General features: G+C 33.7%; 1 protein-coding gene across 6 annotated transcripts in view; it reads right to left on the reverse strand.

The window, feature by feature from the left end:
* Positions 1 to 25378, reverse strand: part of LOC124354602 — a 61083-nt gene that overhangs the window by 29298 nt on the left and 6407 nt on the right. For 4 of the 6 annotated variants that reach the window (XR_006921698.1, XR_006921697.1, XM_046805189.1 and 1 more), the window contains exon 2: positions 12926 to 13054. Coding sequence is in view for 4 of the 6 variants with exons in the window: in XM_046805189.1 (XP_046661145.1) it covers positions 12974 to 13054 (81 nt within the window). In the remaining 2 variants the exon portion in view is untranslated. Of the gene's footprint in view, positions 1 to 10837; positions 13055 to 13121; positions 13155 to 25378 lie in introns of those variants that run through there. The other 2 variants (XM_046805187.1, XM_046805190.1) reach the window with 2 other exon arrangements.

Genomic DNA, 25378 nt, shown 5'->3' on the forward strand with positions numbered 1-25378 from the left:
CACAAATTCATATTCCAGATTTTCAACCAAACCTCGAAGTACATACAGTAATCCAGTACCGGTACCTAAGTAATGCACAATGTTTACCTGGTCACTAAGAAGGCTGGGAATAGACAGGAATAGTCTTGTCGGCTACAAATCATCGACAGGCCCCTAAACTGGGACAAGGTGCTCCAAGACTGACACAGGAGAACCCTGGCCCAGCGTCAAACTCTTGTTTCACATCACTCATATTTTTATGACTTTGACAAGAACTTTAACACTTCACAGGTGCAAACATTGTTTGTGTTGTGGACGAAGATTGCGCAGCAAAACAGCACGGACGTGTAAACAACATTTTAAAATAAACAGAGTCTGTTCCAAAACTCTTGAATCCGGTATGAAAAATTACATTTTCAACATGCAAATTAACTTAATTTTGACTGTCAAGGAACTCAAAAATGTAACACAAAGAAAAACTAAAGCAAAAAATGAATTACAAGTAGACTTAACACTTACTGTCTAAATTTTATCTCCCGTAATATTGTGGTAAGTCGGGTTCAGTGTGTAATCTAACTTGCCTATCTATACTGAATAAGCAAGTTGTATGTGTTATGTAATTTAAATATATTTTCTTTTGTAGACATACCAAAAACATAATGGTGTTTAATCAGCAGACTTTTAGTTCAACAACGAATCAGTTCAGAGGCCGGCCTTGCAAACCGAGCCAAGCGCCAAAACCAACAACTTAGCGCCGACATTGAACTTCTTTTCATAGCTCTAAATACGTCACTGAGCCAGAGGTGAGAGATCGCCACATCCTAAACGAACCATACTCGTCTTCAAGGGTTCTTGGATGGAGTAAAATTTATGGCAACTCAAGAAGCAAATAAGTTTATTAATATTGACTTGAACCTTAAATAATGCAGATTCTTGGAAACTAGACAAATCTATATTTTTATATTCACACCTTGTCAGTAATACACCACCGTGTATCGTAAATTTCTAATACAATAACAATCTTGAAATATTTTGGTTTTGCAGTGGGAAGCCATTTTCTTACAAAAATAATAAAGCAAAACTGATAAAACCAGTGATACACATCTGCAGGTAAGTTATATAGAAGGGCAAAGCTGCACCGTGATTGGCTGAGGCTGAACTGAATCACCTATAAATTTGACCAGTCATGTTCATCAACAAATGAATATGACATTTTTGTGTTTTCGTTATGTATTTGTAATGATAAAACAAAGGTACTCACAACATTTTCATACTGTTATCCAATGAAGAAACTTTAGAAATAATCAAGAAAAAAATAACTTCAAGGAAAAATAACGTTGTTAGATTATTGAAAATTGTCAGTTGGTGTTATTACTAACTGCCTTTTTATAGAGGTGTTAGTTATTTTAACACGGTGGGTACTGAAAACCCTGACTAGTAGTCATGACACCAGCCACGTTTAATGATTAAGATTGATTATTACACAATCCACGAAGATCATTAAATATGAATTATACATTGTAAACCACCTGGCCCACGATTGTAACAAATGAAGATAGAAACCCCGTGTCCGTGGAAATGAACTCCCCTCCCTCCTAGTTTGTGGCCAAAGAATTCGATCAAATTATTTTGAACCTTTCAAAACACCTGTAAGGGGGGTTGTTTTTAGGAAATATTGAAATGTAAATATGGAGCGTGTGTGGTACCACATTTTAAAGATCTCTTGACATAGATGATTTCAAATAAATGTTTCAATTTATCTTGCTTTACACGTACATGGTGTTAAAAATATGAAAAACAGCTTCAACACGTTTTTATCGTTACTTTATGGAACGAAACTGTGAATGTAACTCGAAATGTCACTAAAATAATTGGGGAGCTACCTTTCCAAAAACAACTAAAAAAGTTCAGTTCCCAAAATATTTCGACATTTAAAAATTATTTATATTTTCAGTGGCCCACATCGTCTGGTTCACCCTGTTTAGCCCCATACTGTACTCAGGATTGATACGGACCATGTTTGGAGCCGAGAGGGTATATTCTCGTAACAAAAACTATTTAAATAACTTTTTGGAAGCTTTGTTAGTGAATAGTTAACAAATAATTAACTTTGTAGAAGAGGAATAGGTGAATCGAACTCGAAATCTCTTTAGGATATTGTATATCAGGTGCCTCGAATAAAAGGTACATGGTGTTTGGATAATGTGGACTAATATTTAAATTGTTAAAATGGATTTCTTTAAGCAGAAATGTATATATTGCTATTTGGTGTGATACTAGTGCGCATGAAGTTATCTTAATAATAATAATATATATATATATATATATATATATATATATATATATATATATATATATATACGTATATTATTCCTCTATATTATTAAGTATTCCTTTGGATGGACCTTTTTATTCACAATAAGTTTTGTTTAAAAATGTTTAAGAACATGAAATGTGGTAAAAACGCGAATACTGAATAAAGTATATTAAAATGTTTTGCTATAGGCGTAACATAAGGTAGAAACAGGTCGCTTTCGTATTTAAAAATCATTCCTAGTATGAGCTTAATTGTCTTACTGTGTTAAAGAGATATAATAACTAGATAGACTACTGGAGATAAGACAGGAAACTAATATGGAACCGGGAAGCATGCTCGCATTGTCATCCCACCTGGGCGGGCAAAAATACGACAATTGTTCAATTATGGCCGGGATCCAAGGGTCTTGTGTTTAATTATACATTAGCGGCCGAAGACTGTCTCATGTCTCAATGTCGGTCCATGGCCTCCCAGACCCATAGCGATCTTGGTCACGTGGTCGATAAATATAGTGCTTTACTAACATTTAAGTTTTCTGTTTACACCTCGTCGAAGTATTGCTTGAAAGCGGTGTTCCAACGCGGTGTGAACTGGAAAATACAGATGTCAGCTATGATTGGTCACGTAAGCCTAAGAACAGCTACAGGATTTCATATTTGAGGTTCAAACTTACCTGGCGCTTTTGAGACAACTTATAATGATCGTTGACAAGAGAATAAAGTAACTAAACTCAACAACCAATATTGTACTTCTTAGACATGAACATGTAAAATGAATTACTTACTTCTAATTCTGGTACTTAATCACATTCGAAATTTGGAAAATACACTCGCAGATATTCAACTTACCATGTGAGTGACGTATTTTTACAGACCACATCAGGTGTACTGCACCCTTCTCCTTCAGTGACAAACTGCTCCTGTGTCACAAACCTGCTGGTGGCTCGGTGGCCACTGCTCCTGTATCACAACCTGCTGGTGGCTCGGTGGCCACTGCTCCTGTGTCACAACCTGCTGGTGGCTCAGTGCCCACTGACCAGAGTGGAAGTCTGACACACGACGACCACCGGCACTGGAAGTGGCAAACAGTGTCTTCCTCTTGTCATCCGTACTCTTGGTGAGAGACAGTAGATTGGAACGTGAGTGAAGTGACTATTCCGAACGAAGTAGTATCCACACTTGTGGTTGGGACCATGATATTAGGACTTTCCCATAATTCAAAATGGACGCGTCGAACGAATGAAGCTCAACTTCTTATCCTATATAAATTTGGCTCGAAAACGAGCATTTGTATACAAATAAGAATGTTGTTGACTCTTATATTGTAAAGAATCAAAAAAGGAGTTGTCAGGCCATGATGCATAATTATGAGACCTTAGATGAAGATCCAGCGGTTAAATTCAATGAACGAATTAAAATATATTTGGAGGAAATAGTACAGAACAAGTTATATCACTTAACAATATAGCACTGTTTCACCAAAAACACCTCGCATCCCCGTTTTTATACACTTATAAGAGTATTCCAATTTCGCCTGCGACACCCAATGTATCCAGTTATATGTGAAGAAATCTGCGCATTTCATCTATCAACTTTCCTTTATCTACCAACCATTAACTAAATACTCTATTTTAGTATCAATGAATGTCAATTTTCTATACACAAGCACTCCACATGAAGATGGAGTAAAAGCGGCTGAATATATTTTAAATTCACGACCAAGCAATTCTAAACCGACCACACAGTTTATTGTTGCTTCAGTAAGAATGGTACTTACTGTGAACAATTTTCAGATCAATAATCAAAATTACCTACGAACTTGTGGTGCTGCAACGTGAACTAAAATGACCCCAAAGAATTCACTATCAGTAATAATGAAATAACTTATCCTATAATTGACAACGTCGACTGTAATTAATTGTAAGATTTGTTTCAAACAATATATTGGCCAAACATCTAATACTTAACAATTAATTCCTATGGTTGGGCATTTGATTGATATTTTCTATCAAAATAAAGAAAAACCATTGCCAAGACATTGTCTAGAACACAAACAAGACAGTGTTAAACACAATTAAACAGTGTTTCAATTAAAAGGAATACACAAAATACCACAATTTGATGAGGAAGTTATGTTCCATTCTACATGTTTTCGCTAGTTTAAAAACTATCATGAAGATGGAGAAGACCTGAAGTTACAGGGAGGAGGTGGTGTTTCTGTTTCGGTTCTTACCGAGGAGACCATCAACACAGCAGCGGTTGTGGTAAGAACTGACCAACTTCTTACTGTAGACAATTTTGCCACTATCTTTAGGGAGGTGTCAGTGGAAATTACTCATATAATTTTGAAAGATCATTCCATGTGTAGAGTACATCGCTTGCTTACCGAGGAAACACACAAAAAAAACACAAAATCGTGATTATCCCTTCATTAAGTGGAAGCGATGCGTTGCTGAGGAAGGGAACGATTAGTGGAAGAATATCATACTGCTGATGAGACCTGGGTGCAAACCACTGAATGGCTGGTACAGGGGTAGGCTTATCGTACTCGTGTAAAAGTAAAAGCTCAGAAATCTGCCAACGAAGCTATGGTAATAACAATTTTTCATTATAATGGAGAGCTGTGTACACTCACTCTGTACCTCTAGGTCAATGGTGAGTACCATAAACAAGTATTGTATAGATTGGTCAGAGAACACATCTAAAGGGTACGACCGGTGCTTTAAATGGACGTCGATTTTACTCCGAACAGACTGCAGATGATGAGACACTGGAGGCGATTCTGAACAGGACGAGAGGATGTCTGAAGATGGCTGGTATGGTAGAAGTGGAAAAAAAACATTACATTCAATGGGAACAATACACATAGAAGGAGAAAGAAGTGTAAGTGATTAAGTATTCACAGATACAGATTTTACAGGATAAGGATCCATATTATTTTTATCAAACCTAATATAAATAGTTGGTATGCCTTGTATCCGGAATTCTTTTCAGATTAGATTTACTTTTTTTAAGGAGAAGCAGCCACTTATTCGGCCCGTCCTTATGGCTGTTCCACTGGCCTGAGTATGAAACTTATCAAACAGAATCAGGGGGACTGTAGATAAAGTACAAGCTCGATAGCATTGACAAAAAGTACAACGGTCACAGACAGTTGAACCTGCACAGGTGTTGAACCTACACTATTTCTAACTCAGACCCAAAGTCAAACGTCCAAGACCACTCGACCATCGGCACTCCCGATAACAACATAACCTTAAAAAGTGTGTGTTTTTTTTAATTGGAGTCCAAACATACATATTAATTTGGTGACTTTTAAATCACTAAGGTAGACATGGGACTGCTTGCTAGGATAGTATTGTTCAGTGATCACCCAGCCGAGAAGCTGCTATTCTTGCTGTTTTATGAAGATTTAATAACCTTCCGATAACCAATGTACTCTCGGGGTATCAGGGTGAGGGTAAGGATCCATACCACCTTCACTAAATACATAGGTGACGGCAGGAACACAGGAAATAGTCATTTGGTGTAAGAAAATAAAGAAGAGAGGTGAAATATTAGTTGAACGGCTCAGAAAACTGACTAAGAAGGCAGTTCATAACATACACTGTATAACAGGTCTGAGTGGATGTGGAGATCAAAATGTGCGTGCATTCCAGAAAAATAATTTGCAAGCTTAACTAGTTGGCTCACAAGTGGGTTTCACAACTAACTCATGTGACAAAATAGTTTCAAAAGTATATTGCGCAAAGCTCTCGGAAGTTTGGAGGTTTGAACTTGCAGCAACCACGAATCATGTCCACAAATCTTGTCACTGACTTGCTACCTGCCAAGAGATGACAAGTCTTGCCTGTGCCAAGTCCATCGTAACTTTTTGAATGTTCCGGTTGAGATTTAAAAAAGCAATGAGTGTAAACCATTCTGGACGTTGGTGTCATAAATTTAACACTCCATTACATTTACGGCCGTTGTAAAACTGTATACGTAACCGTAAATATAAAGTAAATTTTCTAGATAGTATGTTAAGGCTAAGAGTTGTTTTGCTGTGCATGAGTGTACATTTAAACTTTAATACAATAACACTATGTGTCATTACTACAAATAGTTATATACTCGTAATGTTATTACCATTCAAGAAACCAACTTGTTGTACAAACTTGTGAGTCAAAGATCAAAATCTTAAGTTTATGCCTGTGTTTTATTATCCTGTATATTCCAAATCCAAAAATAATTGGTATTCATATCTTCCTAGTTTTGCATGTGATCAAAATGTGACATATGCAGTTTGATTAAAAATATCAAATTTTATAAATTTGAGAAAGTGTACAAGTTTGTGTAGCTAAACACGGCATTGAAAAAGAAGAAAACCTTGAAATTACTTTATTACTTACTGTCAGTTATCATGGCGCACACGATTTTCTATTGAATATCAGGTGCGTTATAGGAATATTCTTTATAATGGTACAATACTCCTAAGCATGGAAAAAATCCCAATCTCCTGATCAATTTCAAAATAACTATATTTAAGTGTAAAGAGCAATATTTGAGGCCCTGAAGTAGTCAAGTAGTCGGAGAGTGAAATTTTAACATATTTTACAAAGGGAGTTACACGAGTATTTTATTTATATAAAAATTAATCGGATACAAACATTTTGCACCTGTTTTAATGTTTTTGAGAACTCGAATTGACAGTCGAGCTCATAGTATAAGAGTCTACAGTAAGTTAATGGAGGAGAATTGCAGATGAAGATCGATCATTTAATTTTACGTTACTACGTACTACGTTACTACCCTTTAATTCTACTGAATTAAAGGGTCATCTACATAATATTGATGATATGTCTACATATGTCTAAAGCAAACTCTAGACATGAAATGATCTTTCAAAATTATATAAGTAATTCCCACTCCTCAAGATAGTGGGGAAATTCTTACTTTGGACTCCTTTCAAAGCAACTAGAACGAAGTCATAGACTTTGTCGGTAAACCATCGTGGTGGTCTAGATAAGGGTTCTCGACTGTCTACAAAAACGTAGCTATGATGGGAAGGGTTGATTCAATGTGAATGTTGGTTTTGTTCCAGTTCACCTCCCTTTCAGTGCAGCGTCTGAAATCTGATCACACAGACATGACTCCTGTAATCTGGGTCATATTCGTCTGAAGAGATCTAAAAAGAGTCGGTGACGAAGAAGTTCAAATTGAACTCTTTACATTCTTACGATATCAGAGCTATTATATAGACAGCAAAATATAGTGTCTAGGCGAAGAGGCCTTTATTTTATTAGGTGCACATTTGAGTGCAGTACGATGTTTAAGACACGGTCTTTAAGCATGGTTCAAATCTTTCAGTTATGCTTAATACCCCACGCTCGAAATTTGACTTCCAATCTTGTGACCCATAATTGTAAAATTTAAAATCGTGTTGCTATAGGTATTTTTCTTCTTTTAGGCGAGCTGTAAAATATTTACAATACTACTTCGTTATAAAATACGAATTTAATATACTGTGTTTAATATTTCTTCCCGTTAGTAGTTTTATATATAGTTCTCAATGAACTATATTAGCTGGCTGCATACATACAGATGATTGCTATGGCCAAGTGATTGCTTGTCTTGTTTCTGATAGCTCGGAACAATATTATATACCCCATCGCCAGAATTTGGGATGGCGTGGCATTAGACGTAGCGTCTCTTAGCCCCACTTTCTTTCTCTAGAGTCTCTAGAGTTTGTCTCTTGCGTGGGCTGAGCTTATTTTGCTTTTCACACCCTTCACGAAATCAACAACTGAACCTTGTATTTAATCGAGGTGTGCGATGCTGGAGTCCTCCTCCCAGTACTTTACTTTAGTAGGTAATTCCAAGTTTCACTCTCCTCCTTTACACTGAAACACCTCATAGGTTCGCTGCCATGTGACTACTGTTTGTTTCATTTCTCTATTATCAAGTGCCCAGACTGTGTGTCGACCATATGACAATCTTTCCGTGAGGAGGTGAGCCAACTGCTGTGTCACGCTGTGTGTCAGATGAAGACAGCTTAGGTGTCATATAACATACAATTCCTTAACCTCTCTCTATATACCTTTCCCTCTCCCACCCATTAAGTGCTTTAATTTATTATTTATTTTTCAGGACATCTCATACTCCAGTATGTACATTTTTCTCATTGATATCTATTCTCTATTTTTATTAATATTCTTGTGTAGCCTATTCATTTTGATCCTCATGATCCGGATTGTTGCATTTTAGCGCAAGGGGCAGTTAAATAGTCTCATAAAATTCCAAATCTTGATCAATTACTATAAGGATTTTGTTTTTGTAACAATCTCTGTATCATTCAGGAATGATGGCGTTTGGTAAAATATAAAATGTTTGTTTCCCTATTTTTATTCCTTCATTTAAATACCTCAAACCACGATATCTTAATTTTAGTTTACTTTCGTATCTAAATGTCTCTTAAAGTTTTGAAATGAAATTTTTTGTTTGCCAAATACTTAAATTATTAAAGCGTAACAATATTTATTGTACATAGATATTTAAAAAAGGATGTTTTCCTATGAATTGTGTATATTTTTTGTGTAATTCTATTCTAATTAATCACTTACAGTTTTAAATAAATATATTTTACTATTACACAAACCAAGCAGTGCCTGTAATTCTCGAATTCCCGCTTGTTTTTGTACTGAAATGCCACTGGTAAGTAAGTATAAATGAAACCTATGCGTCTCTTCAAAGCTGCTAATGAAATTTTCCACCCAGTTGGTTACCGCCAACGTTAGTTAGTGACTAATGAGGCTTTTACGATCTAATTGGACTGGTTTATGGTAAAATGTACTATACTTCGAAAATACCCGGCCAAGTCTATTTCAAGTGTTCTGACCTTGTGAGTCAACGGTAATTATGCACCACATCCAGCTCGTTGTTGCACTGCAAGTTCTGCAATCAAATTGTCATCAATTATACTGAAAATATTGTTCCGCATTTTTTGGCACAGTCTTCCTTAAGTAAACATTTAAGTCAAGAACTTTATTACCAAAGGTACACGTTTCGTATCACATCGAAATACCTTCACTAATTCAACAATTCACTACCTTCAGTCAGTTTTCTGACTGGCCGTCATATGACAAAAACTCCTTTACGTTTAGTTATGAAATACAAGAACTGTAGTATTTTGAAGATTTCTCTACAAGACTATGTAATGGGCGATTGTTTTTAGAATACACTCGTCATCTGCCTGTTGCATAAGGCACGCCAAAATATAATTCCAAAGTACAGGGAGGAATAACTTTATCCATGATACGCCGCAACCTGAACAAAATATCTATATCTATATTTTCCAGTATTCGGTTAAACACCGCCTCCTAACATAAATGGTTAAATGTAATTTCACACAAACCTGGTCAATATGATCATTGCATGCCAGCTCGCGATCAAGGTGTATTGAAGAGAATTTCAAGTTGAAGACCTCTTCCAATATGGAGCCTGCACCTCACGGTAAGCCTACACTCCGAATGCCGTAAGATAAACTTTAATACGGTACATTAAATTTCGATTAGTTTTGAGACTGCGGTTATTGAAGTGTTGAACAAAATGTTGTTGAAAACGACAAATGTATGTTCTTTTCAAACAGATTTGAATTTTCCGTTGAAACAGAGAGTGGTGTGATAAGTATACTGCAACACTTTTTTACTGATGACCCTTGTCATTGAGATATACCAAAACCAGAATTCAGAGAAAAAACGGTTCCTGTGGAACACTGTAGCTAAACTATTTTGGTTTGTAAAGAATATCTGGAAATTTAAACAGTATTTTAATCAGGTTCAAATAAAAACAGTTGATAAATGATAATACAAACATGAATGTTTTTATAAGTTCTTCATGGTGTGAGATGTTTATTATTTATAAAAGGATTAATTTCTTTAATAAAAAATTGTTACAAATCATTTCATTCTCTGAAACTATTTTACATTAAAAAAAGAAATTAAGTGAGTCATAAATTAATTAAAACGTGTCACTTGATGGAGATATGTCCCATGTAGATACATGCTGTAAACATTACACATTTTAATCTTTATCAATTTTTATTTGGGCTTGATCAGAAAACTACCTGAAAATCTTTCTTGAAATGCTTGCAATTTCAAGTGGACTTATAAAAATGTTTTTTACTTTTTTATTCAGGAGTGTCATATTAATAGGCTATGAATTAATTCAACAAACAATGTTTTCAAAACCCAAAGTCAGTTGCACCACCTTAAACATACAAAGCCGTCACTTGGCTGGTTGCTCTTGCCTCGCACACAACCAGAGAGTAATATTACAGTAAATAAATGGAATCTAAGATACTCACTGACACAATGATAGAATCAAAACCAAATCTTCTACTAAATTGCAAGAAGCAAGCTAAAAATAAAAGATTTTGTACAATTTTATGTTCGAATAGTTTTGTTTGAAAAATGTAGTTTCGTATTTTTTCAATAGGGAGAATACCTTGTATCTTAATAATTAAAGATAAATTGTAAAAGTGACATGGTAAGAAATAAAAGTATTAGGAAATTAACAGTATATTGAAACAATTATTAAATACAATATAACTACAATTATTAGATATATTACCACAGGATCACAATATTTAATCATGAAAATAAACAGGAAGTTATAAATAGAACAAAAAAAGAAAATAAATAGATAGTATGTCACTTAATAAGAAATTTCACAACCTATACATACACATTAACAGTATTATAACTTGACTGATAGTTTGAAGAAGTGAATAGAATTAAATGCAATGAATATTTTTATTCCACAGAATATTTTTTGAAATAAACCTGAAATGTAAAATTATCAATAGTGAAAAATTATAATGGAAATATCTATATTTTAACAATAAAAATGTATGACAAAAATATTTTTTTTAAACATATGAGTACATGAGAAATATATATAAAAACGTGTAATTTATTTTTACAAAAACGCATATAAAATGTCACAGAGAATTTGTATCACAAAGTAAATTAATTTATTTTGTTGAAGTTTGCAATTTGAAATTAATTCTCAAGCCTTTTTTCATGAAAAGACAAAAATGATTTTCATATAAAAAGGCAAATTTAATTTTAATTACCTGGAACAATTCAACTTCAATATACGCTATTAATTAAATTAATCTATTATAAATAGCAGAGCACCGTTTTCTTGTTCTTATGAACAGTAAATATAATGTAAATAAAAATAACAAAGAACACATTTTGTAAGAACAAACAAGAGTGTTTGAAGTCTAACAACAATTAAACACAAAATTAGAAATTGATTATTTTGCTACTTACAATAAATGTTACAAGTAAATAGCAACTATACAAATTACAACTAAAGGAACTAGTGATAAACGTTCTCAACTTGAGCTATTCTTAGCTATCACTAAGTAACAATATAATGTAAGCATGTCTACAACTTACTGCTTACATACCTAAAGTATAACTCGATTTTATACAAAGTAGACCTACATTACTGTATTTATCCACTCATCGATGTTCACCAAAAGTCTTGTATTTTTGGAATGTATTAAAAATATCTACTTTATTCAATTAAAAGTTCAACTTTTCAACTACTGTACTTACTGGATTTTTGACAAACTCAAATGTTGGGGTCTTACTCTATAAATCTAGTTTATAAAACACTTAGTCACTTAGTCTTAGTGTATATAAAATATAACAAATATAAAATTGTATATAACATATTATTTGATGGATTTTTCAAAATCAATATTTTAATTCGTGATTGCTAATAACTATTTACTATGAAACAAATGTTGTGGCAAATCTATTTTTTCATATTAAAAACAACTTTATCCAAACAACATATAAAAGATAATAGTGTAATTTATTTGGGTATGGCTCAATTATCTCAAATATAATAAAGCCGTGAATATCATGCAAGTGATATAATAAATTAGTTTTCAAATCATCCCGCGTGTTCCCGCATGTAAACAATTTTTTTTCGGAACCTAAGTGTGAAGCTTTAACTTTAGTCCGTAGTTGTAAAAAGTAACAAAACGTACAAGGGATTATAAATTTTACAATGGTAATGAGGGTTTAAGTTACTTTTTAAGGACAAATATTTTGTAAATACTTCCAATTATAATAAAATAAAGTTCTTCCAATATTCTTCCAGTTTTTATTTTTGTTTATACGAACAATTTTATATTTTAATATTTACAATTAAAACATATTGGAGCTGAAACATATCGGATATAAAAGTAACAATTTATAAAAAGTAGAATAATTTATTTGGCTATATCATTTAGAAATCAACTTGATTCTTTAAAAAAGAGAAGATATATTTTATGGAAAAAATATAATTTGTTAAAATAAATTCTCCGTCCAATTAAAACCTAACTTATAAAAATTCCCGATCTCGTCAACAAAAACAGACTTCTGGTGAACTCAATGTTCGACAAATACGACAACTTTGACTAGACAAAAATTCTAAAAAAACCTGCCAGCTTAACATGCTCGACTACCCAATTCTAGCTGTGTCCTAGACCCCGTATTAATATGTACACCCATGCTGCAAGGCACCGTTTGTTATTTACACTTGTTCCCTGAGATCATATAACCAAGAGTAAACCAAGAGGTCTTACTTGGCAGTGTCCACTTCGACCCCGGTAGTTTCCAGCACTATCACCTGTTCACCCCGGTGCAGAGATAAAGGAGTCGAGGTCGCTGGCCAGGTAGTCTTGGCTGGCTGTGAATATCACATCCCCACCCTCCTGCAACAGACAATTCGTGCAATCAGTCAATGGCTGGACCTTAGTATATTCTCTACTTTAGTTCTATTTGGCTGGCTGTGAATATCACATCCCCACCCTCCTGCAACAGACAATTCGTGGAATCAGTCAATTGCTGGACCTTAGTATATTCTCTAGTTCCAGTAGGGTCAAAACAGTTGCGTATTTCAGCCCTAATGTTTTTGTTAGGTCTTAGGCATTTCCGGTCGAAGCTGGATTTCCAGATTCACACCTCGTCAAAACTTTGTTAACATAATTACGTAAAAATTAAATATTTCTATCTTTAATTGGAGACCCATCTTAAATAGACAGATTTAACTGTGTACTCCTGAAGTCCTGACATTCCATGTGTAGTTGTGGTCTGTGGAATAGTCTACATTGGAGAAACAAAACATTTAATATCTACACGAGTGTGTGAACATATCAAACATAAAAAACATCAGGACATTTCGAGCACATTCACAAAATCAAACGTGCAAATTAATAGCATAAAATAAAACTACTTACAATAAATTAATATACTTATATTATTATCTAGGATATTAAGTTAATAATCGAGAAATGTTAATTAATTCTTTGTTTAAAAAATTATCAAGAGTTTTATTCTCAACTCTTGCTTATCCGGCAACGGATTAACATGTGGAAAATCAAAACCTATTCTGGGTTATTTATTTTGCAACTTCGGGGATTTAATCCATGTTTTTCCAAAATATTTGACACCGTATGTAAACTGTACGACAGATAGGATGTGTATATAGTTAACTTCGTCTGTCTGAATAATCTGGATTTTGCTCCTGATCTGCTGCAGATAGTGTATGATTTCCAACTGCAGATCCACAAATCCAGTTTGTGAGTCTGCCTAAAGATTAGTGTTAAAGTGTAAAAAACCATATCTAAACCGCAATTTTCTTCTTTATATTCGCATTCATGATCAATCTTATACAAGTGGTTAATATATTATTTAGAGATATTGTTCAATCATATTAATTGTTGTTATAAAATATTTCCTAATCACTTCACCCTTATTATACCAGTGACATTAAAATAACTTCACAAACTCATTCCATTCCACTACAGTCCAGCAGCGTATACAATAACCATAACTCATCCCGGTCGTTATAGTAACACATTGTCCCTCCATTTTACAGCGTCGCGTTGCGCAACATCATGCACGAACTATTCTTAACTTCACTCTATCATAAATTTTGGCCAATTTATTGGTAATTATTGTGATTATTGCCACGTTTTAGCATGACGAAACTCTAGTAATCATGTAAGTATTGAAAATGCGGATGAGCTGGTACAGCATGTATTTCTGTTGGTCATTTCTTGAAGTTTCAACGATGTTGCGATTACATGTAATGAAATAAGCGCTAAATCTCGTTTAAACCGTCTTTGACTAATCGAGGTTATACTTACAGACTCTGATGTCACCTCAGGTTGGAGCTTTATTGCATGTCCTGCATCAACTAGGCTCCTTTTCCATTAGTGGGCAATAGGTTAAATATAACCACTAATATCTCAGAGGAATTATTACGAAGGGCCTCGTTTTTACTTCGTAGACATAAATGTCACAACCTGTTGTGATCTGAACGACCAGAATAGTACATTGTATGCAATCTGGGGTCTAATTACTTCCAGTGCTAATGGTGTATGGATGATTTCAATATACGACCTTCAGCAAGGCTCAGTAAAATTTTGAAACGTCATAAGGGAACAACACAGCTCACCTGAACACATTTAATAGTTGAACATTCAAAGCCCTAATAACCCAACAATAACTTTTCTCTTCTGAGTTGCAGAGGAATGCACTACTAAGCCTAAAACGTTGCGGTCACATTCGGTGATTTGAATTATGGATGTTTTATCAGGAATTATGTGAGTTTTCTTAGGACACTTTTCTTCTGACACCAGTCATAAATGATCTGCAGTATGTTACAGAGAATATCTGCTAACAATATTAATGTAATGTTGTAACTGGGAACTGTTCTTATTAATGTGATGTAAATATTCACCGTTCAGTAACTCTTTAGAAGTGAGGTGGTCTACCAGCCATGAGTTTTGAAACACTGATAGGTTGTAGCGCTTACTATAATATAAGTGCCACTCTATTCTTCGCAACTGAAGTGCTTTTTGCAGCAGTATAGAGCTGTGAGCCGACCATCACGAATCATTATAAAAATTATATCAGAATTTGTACTTTTTTGTACCCTTTTGTACCACAAAAATAAAGTGTACCAATCACTGAAAAGAGTTATTAACCACTTAAAGTTGGCTCACAGGTCTACGTAAAAAAAACTTTGTCGTAAATTAAAATAAACTACACCATATTGTTGTACCAATTTTGTACCATTTTTGTACCACTAATGTTTATTTTTGTACCAGTCAAATAACGGCTCAGGAAAACGTACTGTTTTGTTTACCATGATGGAAAAGAACTACAAGTGCCTTTGACCGTGCATTGCTCGGTTGCAGCTGATTAGTTGCAGGCGCGTGATGAACTTATCGCTCTGCCAATTGCTAGCAATGGCTAATGTTTATGCTTATTGTTACTGGTGATGTTTTTACAGTTTAAGGTGATTTAGTTTATTTTCGTGCTCGTATATAAACTAAATCATATTATGTACTCTACCATACCAGTTTGTGTAATATAATGATGTATTTAATTGGAAAATGGCTACGATTTATTTTGAACATTTTGCAGAAGACTGCTTTGTATTTTCTTAAACACTCTCTTGATACTCATACTTGTACCCTACTGCAGTCTATTATGACAGTGCCTGAGGTAATCATTCTTTTACTAAGATTAGTTGTAGTTTGGCTGTTTTCTTGCAGGAATGTCACTGCAGATGGCAAGCTCAACTTTAACTCAGTTTATTCTCACGTTAGTTAAACTGTTATAAATTAATTAGAAAAAATAATTTGGTTTGCTACAACAGTTGGTATTATTGTTATGTTTTGTAATTGTTTATAAAATTGGTGGGATTCCGTGATCTTTTCTATCTTTAAAAAAATAAACATTAAAAAGGGATGCATGTAAATCATGTTTCTTGCATTCAATAGGAAATGTTATACGTAATTTGGTCAGATAAAAGTTTCCAATGACCATTAAGTAATTACAAAGGTAGTAGGGTTATTAACTTGAGACGATAGTTTAGTTATTTATTCAACAGTTATTTAAACCCCGCACCCTACCATCCTTGAAAGAGGACGAGTCGTAATCTTTAAAAGTTGGGAGCATCTTTGTTTGGAAATCCCAAGATGTATCAATGGAATCACAATCAACAATGGTCATCGGAATCCCTAAATAAACGACAAGGTAGCTCAAAATTCCCGAAGGTATTGGACAAATTTGCAATAATTTAGAAAAATCCCTTCACCTCCACTACTAACCAGTTACAATACACAAGACTCAAAAGCTATTTTTGGCCTGAGTCCGTTGGGAACTAAGGCATTTTTAAACTAATTAGTCAAAGGTTACTTGAAAATCAGAAAATTTGGTTTGTAATACCCTTTTAGGCATATTGTAATGGGCCTATAATCTGTGGTATTTAATCCTGACAATAATGTTTTTGTTTTCTTTTGTAACTATGTGAATATATAAGTAATGTTTATTTGCGTTCTTGACCATAGAGTTTACTAACTAAGTAATGACTTTGATAGATGTAAATACGATTTTCATAATTTGATTCGTATCAAATTTTTGTATTATTCTACTTAAACATGTAATTGTGTCATCAGGTAGTTTATTTTAACTCTGAACATTATTTATGGAGTTATAAAAAAAACTTATTATAAAGAACTGGAAAATTATATGTGGACCAAGATGGACCAAAATGGACCAAGAACTGGAAAAAACTATTGTTCTCCATCACGTAAACTTATAAGATGTGCAATGAAGAAAGAATAGAAGCTTAATTTAATCAATTTCATATCCTTTATCCACATACAGGTTCTGAAAATTGTGATGTGGCTCATTGTCTGGTCCTAGGTCTGGTCGTTGGATCGCGTTTTAAACGATGAGCGATTTTTTCCAACGACACTTGTGTGTCTTTTCTATGGATTTAGAAAAAGAAAAATTTTAATTTTCTAATTAATGTTATTTAAATTTTTATGATTTTGCAAAACATCTACAAATGATGATATTTGTTCCAGTATTTTGCCACTATGATCTGGATAAATTAGATTTTTTTTTTTTTTTTTGCACTTTCTTACGTAATTAGAAGAGTTTAATTACAAGAGTATTAATTAGGAAGTTTAAAAAATGTAATGAAAACAATCGAAAGTGATTTACGCATAATACTAAAATCCACATTTTTAATATTTAGTTGATTTTGAGTATAAGAATGAAACATCCAATTTGAGTATAAGAGGTGTTTATAATGATTAAAGCCTTTTTTTAAATCCCCAATAGTATTATACATACCAAAATTATGTATTATAATTAAGAAAAAAGTTATTTGAAAAAAGAGTTTTACATTTCTAGTTCAAGTGTTGAAACGTTTCACTATTTATTCGGTAGAACATTCCTTTCCTATCGTATAAAAAGAGGGCTCACCGACTTGGAAAATTCCAGCATGAAGACAAAGCGACCGGCCTATTTCTGAGTCGGTGTTTACTTTTGAAATCAAGCCCGGCTCTGTATCGATTTAGACCAGACAGATCAGTGTTAATCACTCTGTCCTCATGTTTCTGCTGGGAGAGTAATCCGTCTTGTTGGCGTCTTTTTGTAAGGAATAGTTTCTTCTTTTAGAGCTCAAAGTAAGCTCTGTAGATTTTATAATTCTACATAATGACATTTTTGAGATTATTTTAATTCTATAATGACTTCAAATTCAAAATTTTTCATTGAAGGAACCAACAGCTTTGTTTATTTAAATAGTTTCGTAGTTTATTATTTTTAAATATATCAATAGAAAAGTCATTTTAAAAATCTTTAAGGTCTAATTTTTAAGATTAGACTAACGTCTTCATATTAAAAGGTGTGTGATAACACAGTGCTTATAATAATCTCTAAGGGCATTACCTGTCACATCAGATTGTTCCAAATAAATGCCTGCTGTACTTTATAGCAATAAATGAAAAATTAAATTTTTGTATGTCCAATATAAGTTTTGTCTTTTCCCCAATCGCAAAATTTGGCAGTTGTTGCATCAGAAAATGAACATTTTTAATAACATTTTTAACCAAATCCCATTTGATGTTTACAAACTGCATTATAAGATTAATTTTGTAAGATTCTACTCAGCATCGATAGTATAGAGTAATTTAAAAAAAAATTAAATCCTGATTGATTTATAAGAAGCCAATGATCAACATTTTTTATAATCCACTTTGAAGTTGATTATAAAAAATGTTGTATTATTAAGGTATTGTTGACAATCATGTCTCTCGAATCTAACAAATTGCGTACTTATAAAACTTGAACGCTATAAAACAATTACATAAGTTAGATTAAAGACAAATTAGATTATACTTAGATTAACCTCATTCTTAATCTTCAGATTAAAGAAAACACTAGAATCAAAGTTAAAAAGCTCAACCTTAATTATATCTGATCATAGGTGAAGGAGAGGAAGCAGTGAAGAGTCATTACATAGTTCAAGACGTTTCTTAAAATATACCAGACATAAATGTTAACCCAGTTACAGCTGACATCCTTCCAGAAGGATTGATGCAATGTTTTTGTAAATGACCCTACAGATTTCAGTTCAAAGTGAGCCCCACTACAAGCACTGTTTGTTTGTCCAAACATAACCTAAACATTAGTTGAGGAGCTCGTGGTTTGGCACTGGAGATTTTATAGTTGCCTTGTTTTTACAATTTAAACTTTCAGTTCTGGAAAAATGGATGAAGAGGACGCGGTTCGTGTGGATGGGTAAGGTCCTGTAACTTTACTAGTTCTTCATAGAAAACATTGATAACGTATATATATTGGTTGCTAAAAAGATACCTTATGAAACTCAAAATGTGAAAATGTCTTTCCTGAACATAACCTAGACACTATTTCCTGTGTTATATTGGATTCCTTCTAGAAGGACGTTTAGCTAAATCCACATTCATACATGAAATCTACATAGTGTGACTATCTTTCATAGTTCGACTAACAAAAAACTGTTTATGAGCATACATACGCAGGTGTGTGTGTGTGTGTGTGTGTTTGTGTGTGCCGGTATGTTATTTTTGTATCATATTACCAAAAAATTAGCAAAATTTTTATGTTTTTTAGGAGGCTTGTTCCCTTGCAACCAACTTCTAGATTTTATTGAAGGCAATGATGATGCTATAACAAACACAGGAGTCAATATAACTTTACTGCCTCCAACAAACGCAAACAGATGATATGACTGACGAAGAGACTCTGGGGAATGAAGACAACGTCGAGATAGACAATGTACCTCCAAGCCAAATAAAAATGCTCCTGCTTTGCTTGAAGTAGTAAATGATGAAAAAAACAGTGCGCCTTCCAGAAATTGTTTCTACAGATCAAAGGGGCTCACAAAAGAAAGAACACATGCTTTTTGTTTCGAGCTAATAGTACTCAGATTGACTGAAAAGAAAAAAAAGGCTTTTCAATTGGAAAATGAATTGTGACCTAATAGCAATACTTGAGGAGTGGCCATTGATGACTACGGTTTTGCTAACAGAGAAAAAAACACCTTTAGAATATTTCGAGTTGTTTTTTTGATGAAGAAATATGATAGAAATGATGGTAAATATACAAATCAATATGCAGCTAAAAGAAATCGTTTGGGCGATTGTTCAGAGAGTGAAATGAAATCATTTCTTTGTATTTTGCTCCTAAGTGGATACGTTACTGTCTCCAGGAGAGAGATGTACTGGGAACAGTCATCGGATTGTCATAACGCTCTTGTAGTAGAAGCTCTCTCACGTGAGAGGGTTTTAGGTTTATAATGCAAAACTTGCATGTATGTAAACAACGACGAAACTGGACCATAAGGACAGGTTTGCTAAAGTTAAGGCCACTTACTTATAGAAATAAATCGAAAAGATGCAAAAGTTTTATGCCACATCTCCAAAATCACTCCATTGATGAAAGTATGGTTCCATATTTTGGCGCCGACATGGAACAAAGCCATTTATAACAGGAAAACCTATTCGATATGGTTTTTTAAGTTTTGGGTGTGGAGGGCCAAGCAATGGATATTTAGTGTGGTTAGAACCTTATCAAGGTTCAGGAACCTTACCTGCAAAATATGCCAACTGTGGTCTTGGTTATGGTGTTGTAATGACGTATGCCGATACATTAGAAACAATGCCGTACACTCTATATTTTGACAATTTTTTTTTATATCATTTCAATTGCTAGGTGATTTAAAACAAAGGGGAATCAAATGCCATAGGTACAAATAAGAAGCAAACAGATTTGGGAAAGAATGTCCCATCTCAGACCCCAAATTATTTAAAAAAAGCCAAGAGGATCTATGGAGTATGCCTTGTGATGATGACAGTGGTCTTTTATTAGTTTCTTGGAATGACAACAGTGTCAACATTGCGACCAATAGTGACAGTGTTACACCCTTTACGCCAAGTGCAAAGATATTCTCAAGAAAGAAAAAGTAGGATATCAGTTACACAACCAAAAACTAATCCACAACAACAATGCTTCCATGGGTGGTATAGACAGAGCGGATCAGAGTATATCACTGTACCGAGTTTCCATTCGAAGGAAGAAGAAGTGGCAGGTACTCTCCTATCATTACCCATCTCCTGGATGTTGCTGTTCAAAAACGCATGGCAGCTGCACAGGCAAGATGGCGGAAAACTAGATCAGCTTGCCTTTTAGAAGGAGGATAGTCTTGGCAGTGTTAGAAGGAAACAAAAGAGTTGTTTCTGGAAGGGGACGTCCATCAAAAGTTGACTCTAGGTAAGATTACCATACGAATTTTATTTTATTATTTTTTTAGTGTTTTTTTTTCACCTTTTTATATAACAATATATGGGCCTAAATACATAAAACTGTATTTTTTCAGATATGATAGAATCGGACCACATTTTTTCCGACTTGCAAAATGAACTACGCACGGGGAAAAAGAAAACAGCTGCAATGTCGGTTATGTCACAAAAAGGCAACTACAAAGTGCATAAAAATGTGAAGTGCCACTCCATGTTTCATGCTTTTTGCCACTATCATATACAAAATAAGTGCTCATAATATAAATGTATCTTTAACCAAGCGCTTTTAGTTTAAGTATTATTTCAAAAACCAAATTGTATTTATAATTAAGAACTTTACATGTATTTTGGCTGACGTCCTTCCAGAAGGAAGGAACATTTTAAGAAATATAGAGTTTCCAAAAAACGGCACAAAAACTTTAATATCCTGTTTATTTTTATCCTTAAACTATTAATATAACAAAAATTCGCTTTTTTTTCAAACCGAAAATAATTCAGCCATATCTGGGTCCTAATTTTTCTATAATAGCATTATTAACATATATTAAACTACCACATTGCTTAATTACGCTACTCCTCAGTAATTCATACCCAAAATTCATGTTAATAAAAAATTACATGCATTATTGTTATTATCAGTCCAATTCTAACATGCGCAATATAAATGTTTGTCTCTTTTCGGGAAAATATTTGTAATGTCTCAAATGTTTGTGTTTTTTACATTTTTTAATGACCACTGTTAAAAAAAAGCTAAAGTAATATATATTTAGAACTAAGTTATAAGACCGTAAGAAGGTAAATTACACCTTTGTGACGGACTGTTTGTGAGTTATATATTGTTAAATAAAAAGAAGCGCTAGATGAAACAATTTAAGATGTGGTGAGATGAACCTTTTATACTTGTTTTTCTTCATAAATGGAGTCCCATTCTGAAGTTCTAAAGCGTTTTTCTTAACACTCTCTGTATTCGTATTGCAATACAAAGATACTAAGAACATAAAGATGTCCGCAGTAGATACGTTATTACTAGTATTAATAAAATCATTCCATTTCAATTTTTTCATTGTGTAGTTTAATATTACATAAATTATGTATTTGTAAGTAATTTCATGCATCCAAGAAACTCTCGTTTGTGAAAGTTTGGTAAAAGTTTGACAATATTTCTCGAAATTTCTATAGTTTAGTGGAATAATTCTTTTGATCTTTTGTGACTGAGTATGTGGTACATAATCCTTTTATTTGAATTATTAAATATATATTGAAAGCGTGTTCTTAAACAGACTAGGAGTAATTTATTTCCTTACAACAAGGTGGAACAACACTTTCGAGCATTTAAAAACAAATAAATCTTTATACATATCAAATATCAGCTGTCAGTTGTGGATATGTCATCGTTATTCCTCAAATAATAGCACAGACATACAGAATGAAACTTATAGAATTGTGAATAGTCTGGATCTAACCATTAAGTTAGTCCCCAACACAGTAACAAACTGACTGGGAAGTATATTATGAAAGCAAGTGACAAGTTTAAAGTGAGCAAAGGTCGCCAAGTAACCTAGATAAGCCCTGGAAGTACACCAATATTAAATTTGGCGTTTCCTGTTCATCTTTGGCAACGAAGCGCACTTTGTTAGGGCTTCATTGCCAACAATCGGTCAAGCCATCGTTCACAACTCAGATAGACTTATTCAACTGTATATCTCTTTGTTGATCCACACGGATTGAATCTTTTGTTTAATTAGGCCCATTAGCTCGCCCGTGGGATATCTAGGGTACATTGAGGAACCCAGAAGAGAGGAATTCCGGAAAGGGGAGGGGACTAGAGGCCGTGTATCAAAGATAAGAGATCCTGTAAATTGGAAAGAAATCCTGACGGAGTTTTCAGAGACCACGTGATTCATTGCCCTGAATATTTAGGTTCCTCATGGTATACTTAAGAAATCTACCTTCATCTTATGCCCAGCAAAATAAAAAGCATCTTTCAATATACGAGACGAAAGATCTCGAAGGAAGTGAACTCAATAATCGTTCTCAATATTACTTTATAAGACGTCTTCAGAAAGAATATAGGATATGGAAAACATTTGGGAGTAGATTTTATATTATATTTGTTGCATTCTTAGATCTACAATGTATTCCTATTGTTATAAAAGGAGAAACATGGTATAAAACTATAAAAAAACTAATAGAGATAGTAAGAACGAGATCTAAGAAGAACTTGCAAGCATTTAATAAATAATAAACAAGAAGTGCATTGATTAGAAATAAGCCATAATTTCGAAGATCCTAAATAAACATGAAAATTTCCACAGTTAAAATAAAAGAAGAAAATTATAGAAGTTGTAAATAGAGAACAAAAGGGAAACTATACTTTAGCTAAGTACAAAAAATATTTCACATACAGTACTTCTCTACAAACAGAAAACTTAATTTTGTTAAGAAGATTAAAAAACTAAATAAAAAGTGACAATATTTACGCAAATCAAGTATTTCAAGAATAACTATTTAATTCAATATGTAACTATTGATTTATTGGTTTGCTAGTTTGGTGTTGTATACTACTGCAAATAAGGCATGGAAACGCGCTGAATTTAATATAGTTTTAAAATCTAGGCTACCTAGTTATTCTTTCTTTAAGTTTTTATTTGATTTGCCTTTGAAACATTATGCTCACGCAAACCTTCGACCAAACATAATCATTAATTCTCATATCGGTGCAGTGCAGCAAACCAATTATCCACACCACTGACATAATACAAATTAGTAGAAGTCAACAAATGAGCAGAAGCAGTGAGATGTACACCGACTGGCCTGCACATCTTGAGGGAAGAGGTACACCGCAGAGCCGCCGGCATCATTACTTACCCGCTTGTACCACAATACGAAGACAAATTACTACAACTAATGGTTCTCGCTGAGACTTTGCCAACAGAAACTGAACTTGAATCAGCAGTGCTTCTAACGGTACTGAGTCCTTCGCCATTTTTACTCATTGCGCAGTTTTAGTTGCAATAGGACGATAAAAAAGAACAGATCCATAATGTGCATTAGAAATTTTGGTCTTTTTAGAATTAGGATTGGAACTTTATTTTGTTCCAAATTAATGCTTTCAGAACTTTTCCCTCGGATAAACTGCTTGTATAAAATTACTTGTTCGAAGCGGATATAAATAGCCAAAGTATCAAATAACAATATCAGCTTTATCTGTATGTTTAGAATCTTTTGGGAAATCATTTGGAAGATTTCATATCATTTAGACTTTTATAGAGCAACCAAATTCTTCCCACCCTTTTAACCTTAATTCTTAGACAGTAATCATTCTTAATGCTTTTCAGTTGCTCCAAGAAGATATGTTGAGTGAGTATAAAATACTGAAAGAAATTATAGGATGAGGGATAGTATTCCCCACATTTACCTCCGATCAATTTCACTCCTTCCCACACGAGGAGATACGGACGGTACCTAACCCAGTGTAGCCCCTGCAGCTCTGGTTTACGTACCCTACCAAACAAATAAGCAGTCGTGAGTCTTCTGAGCATTCCAGATGTTAGTCTCAAACTCACCAAGAACTCCAAACTTTGATCGACCAAACCAGGCGGCAAGTAATAGTTTTATCGGCCTTCACATCGTACTTCTGAGGCAGAGCCAAACTTATGAATGCTTTTTACTAATTTCACGGGATGTAAAGCGTTCAGCACGAGCATTTCACTGAATATCTGAATATAATGAAGGGTGACGGCCATGTCAAGCAAAGCAACAACCGTCGTGTCGCTTGATGATGTTTGGTTCCTTACGATTGGTGTCAAACCCTATCATTTCTAAATAAACTATGCAGAGCGGCCCCTAGATAAATATCTGGTGAAGAATTCTACGAACGAATTCTCTAGTAACATATTAAATTATAGGTTAAAAAGACGAAACCGACATAAAACATTTTAATACCCTATTTTAAATTATAGTTGTCAAAATCAGAACCCAATAACAAAGGGGTAGATCGGCCTATCCTTAAAACAATGAGGGGGTTACATGATTCCAGTCACCTTTTTTGTGAACTTGCTTGTTTATTACATGTAAAATTAATAATTTTGATGATATGAAACTGACGATGATAAAAAGTTACATTTCTGATCAGTATATCCAAAATAACGGAAATTTTATATTTCTTGCTGACGTAAATTGTAAAATAAATTAGTGGCGTTAAAAAAATTTGTCATAATAAAGTATCCCTGATCATTTTATTTTAGTCTCGTCCTAACAATTGTTTGGGGGGAGTATAAATGCGATAAGTAATTAAACTCCAAGGGTTTTAGATATTCTAATTATTTATTGAATAACATAGACACTGAGAAAAAGTTGTATTACAAATGAATCTATAATAAATCCGTG

The sequence above is a fragment of the Homalodisca vitripennis genome, chromosome 2 (genome assembly GCF_021130785.1).
Source record: "Homalodisca vitripennis isolate AUS2020 chromosome 2, UT_GWSS_2.1, whole genome shotgun sequence".
NCBI lineage: Eukaryota > Metazoa > Arthropoda > Insecta > Hemiptera > Cicadellidae > Homalodisca > Homalodisca vitripennis.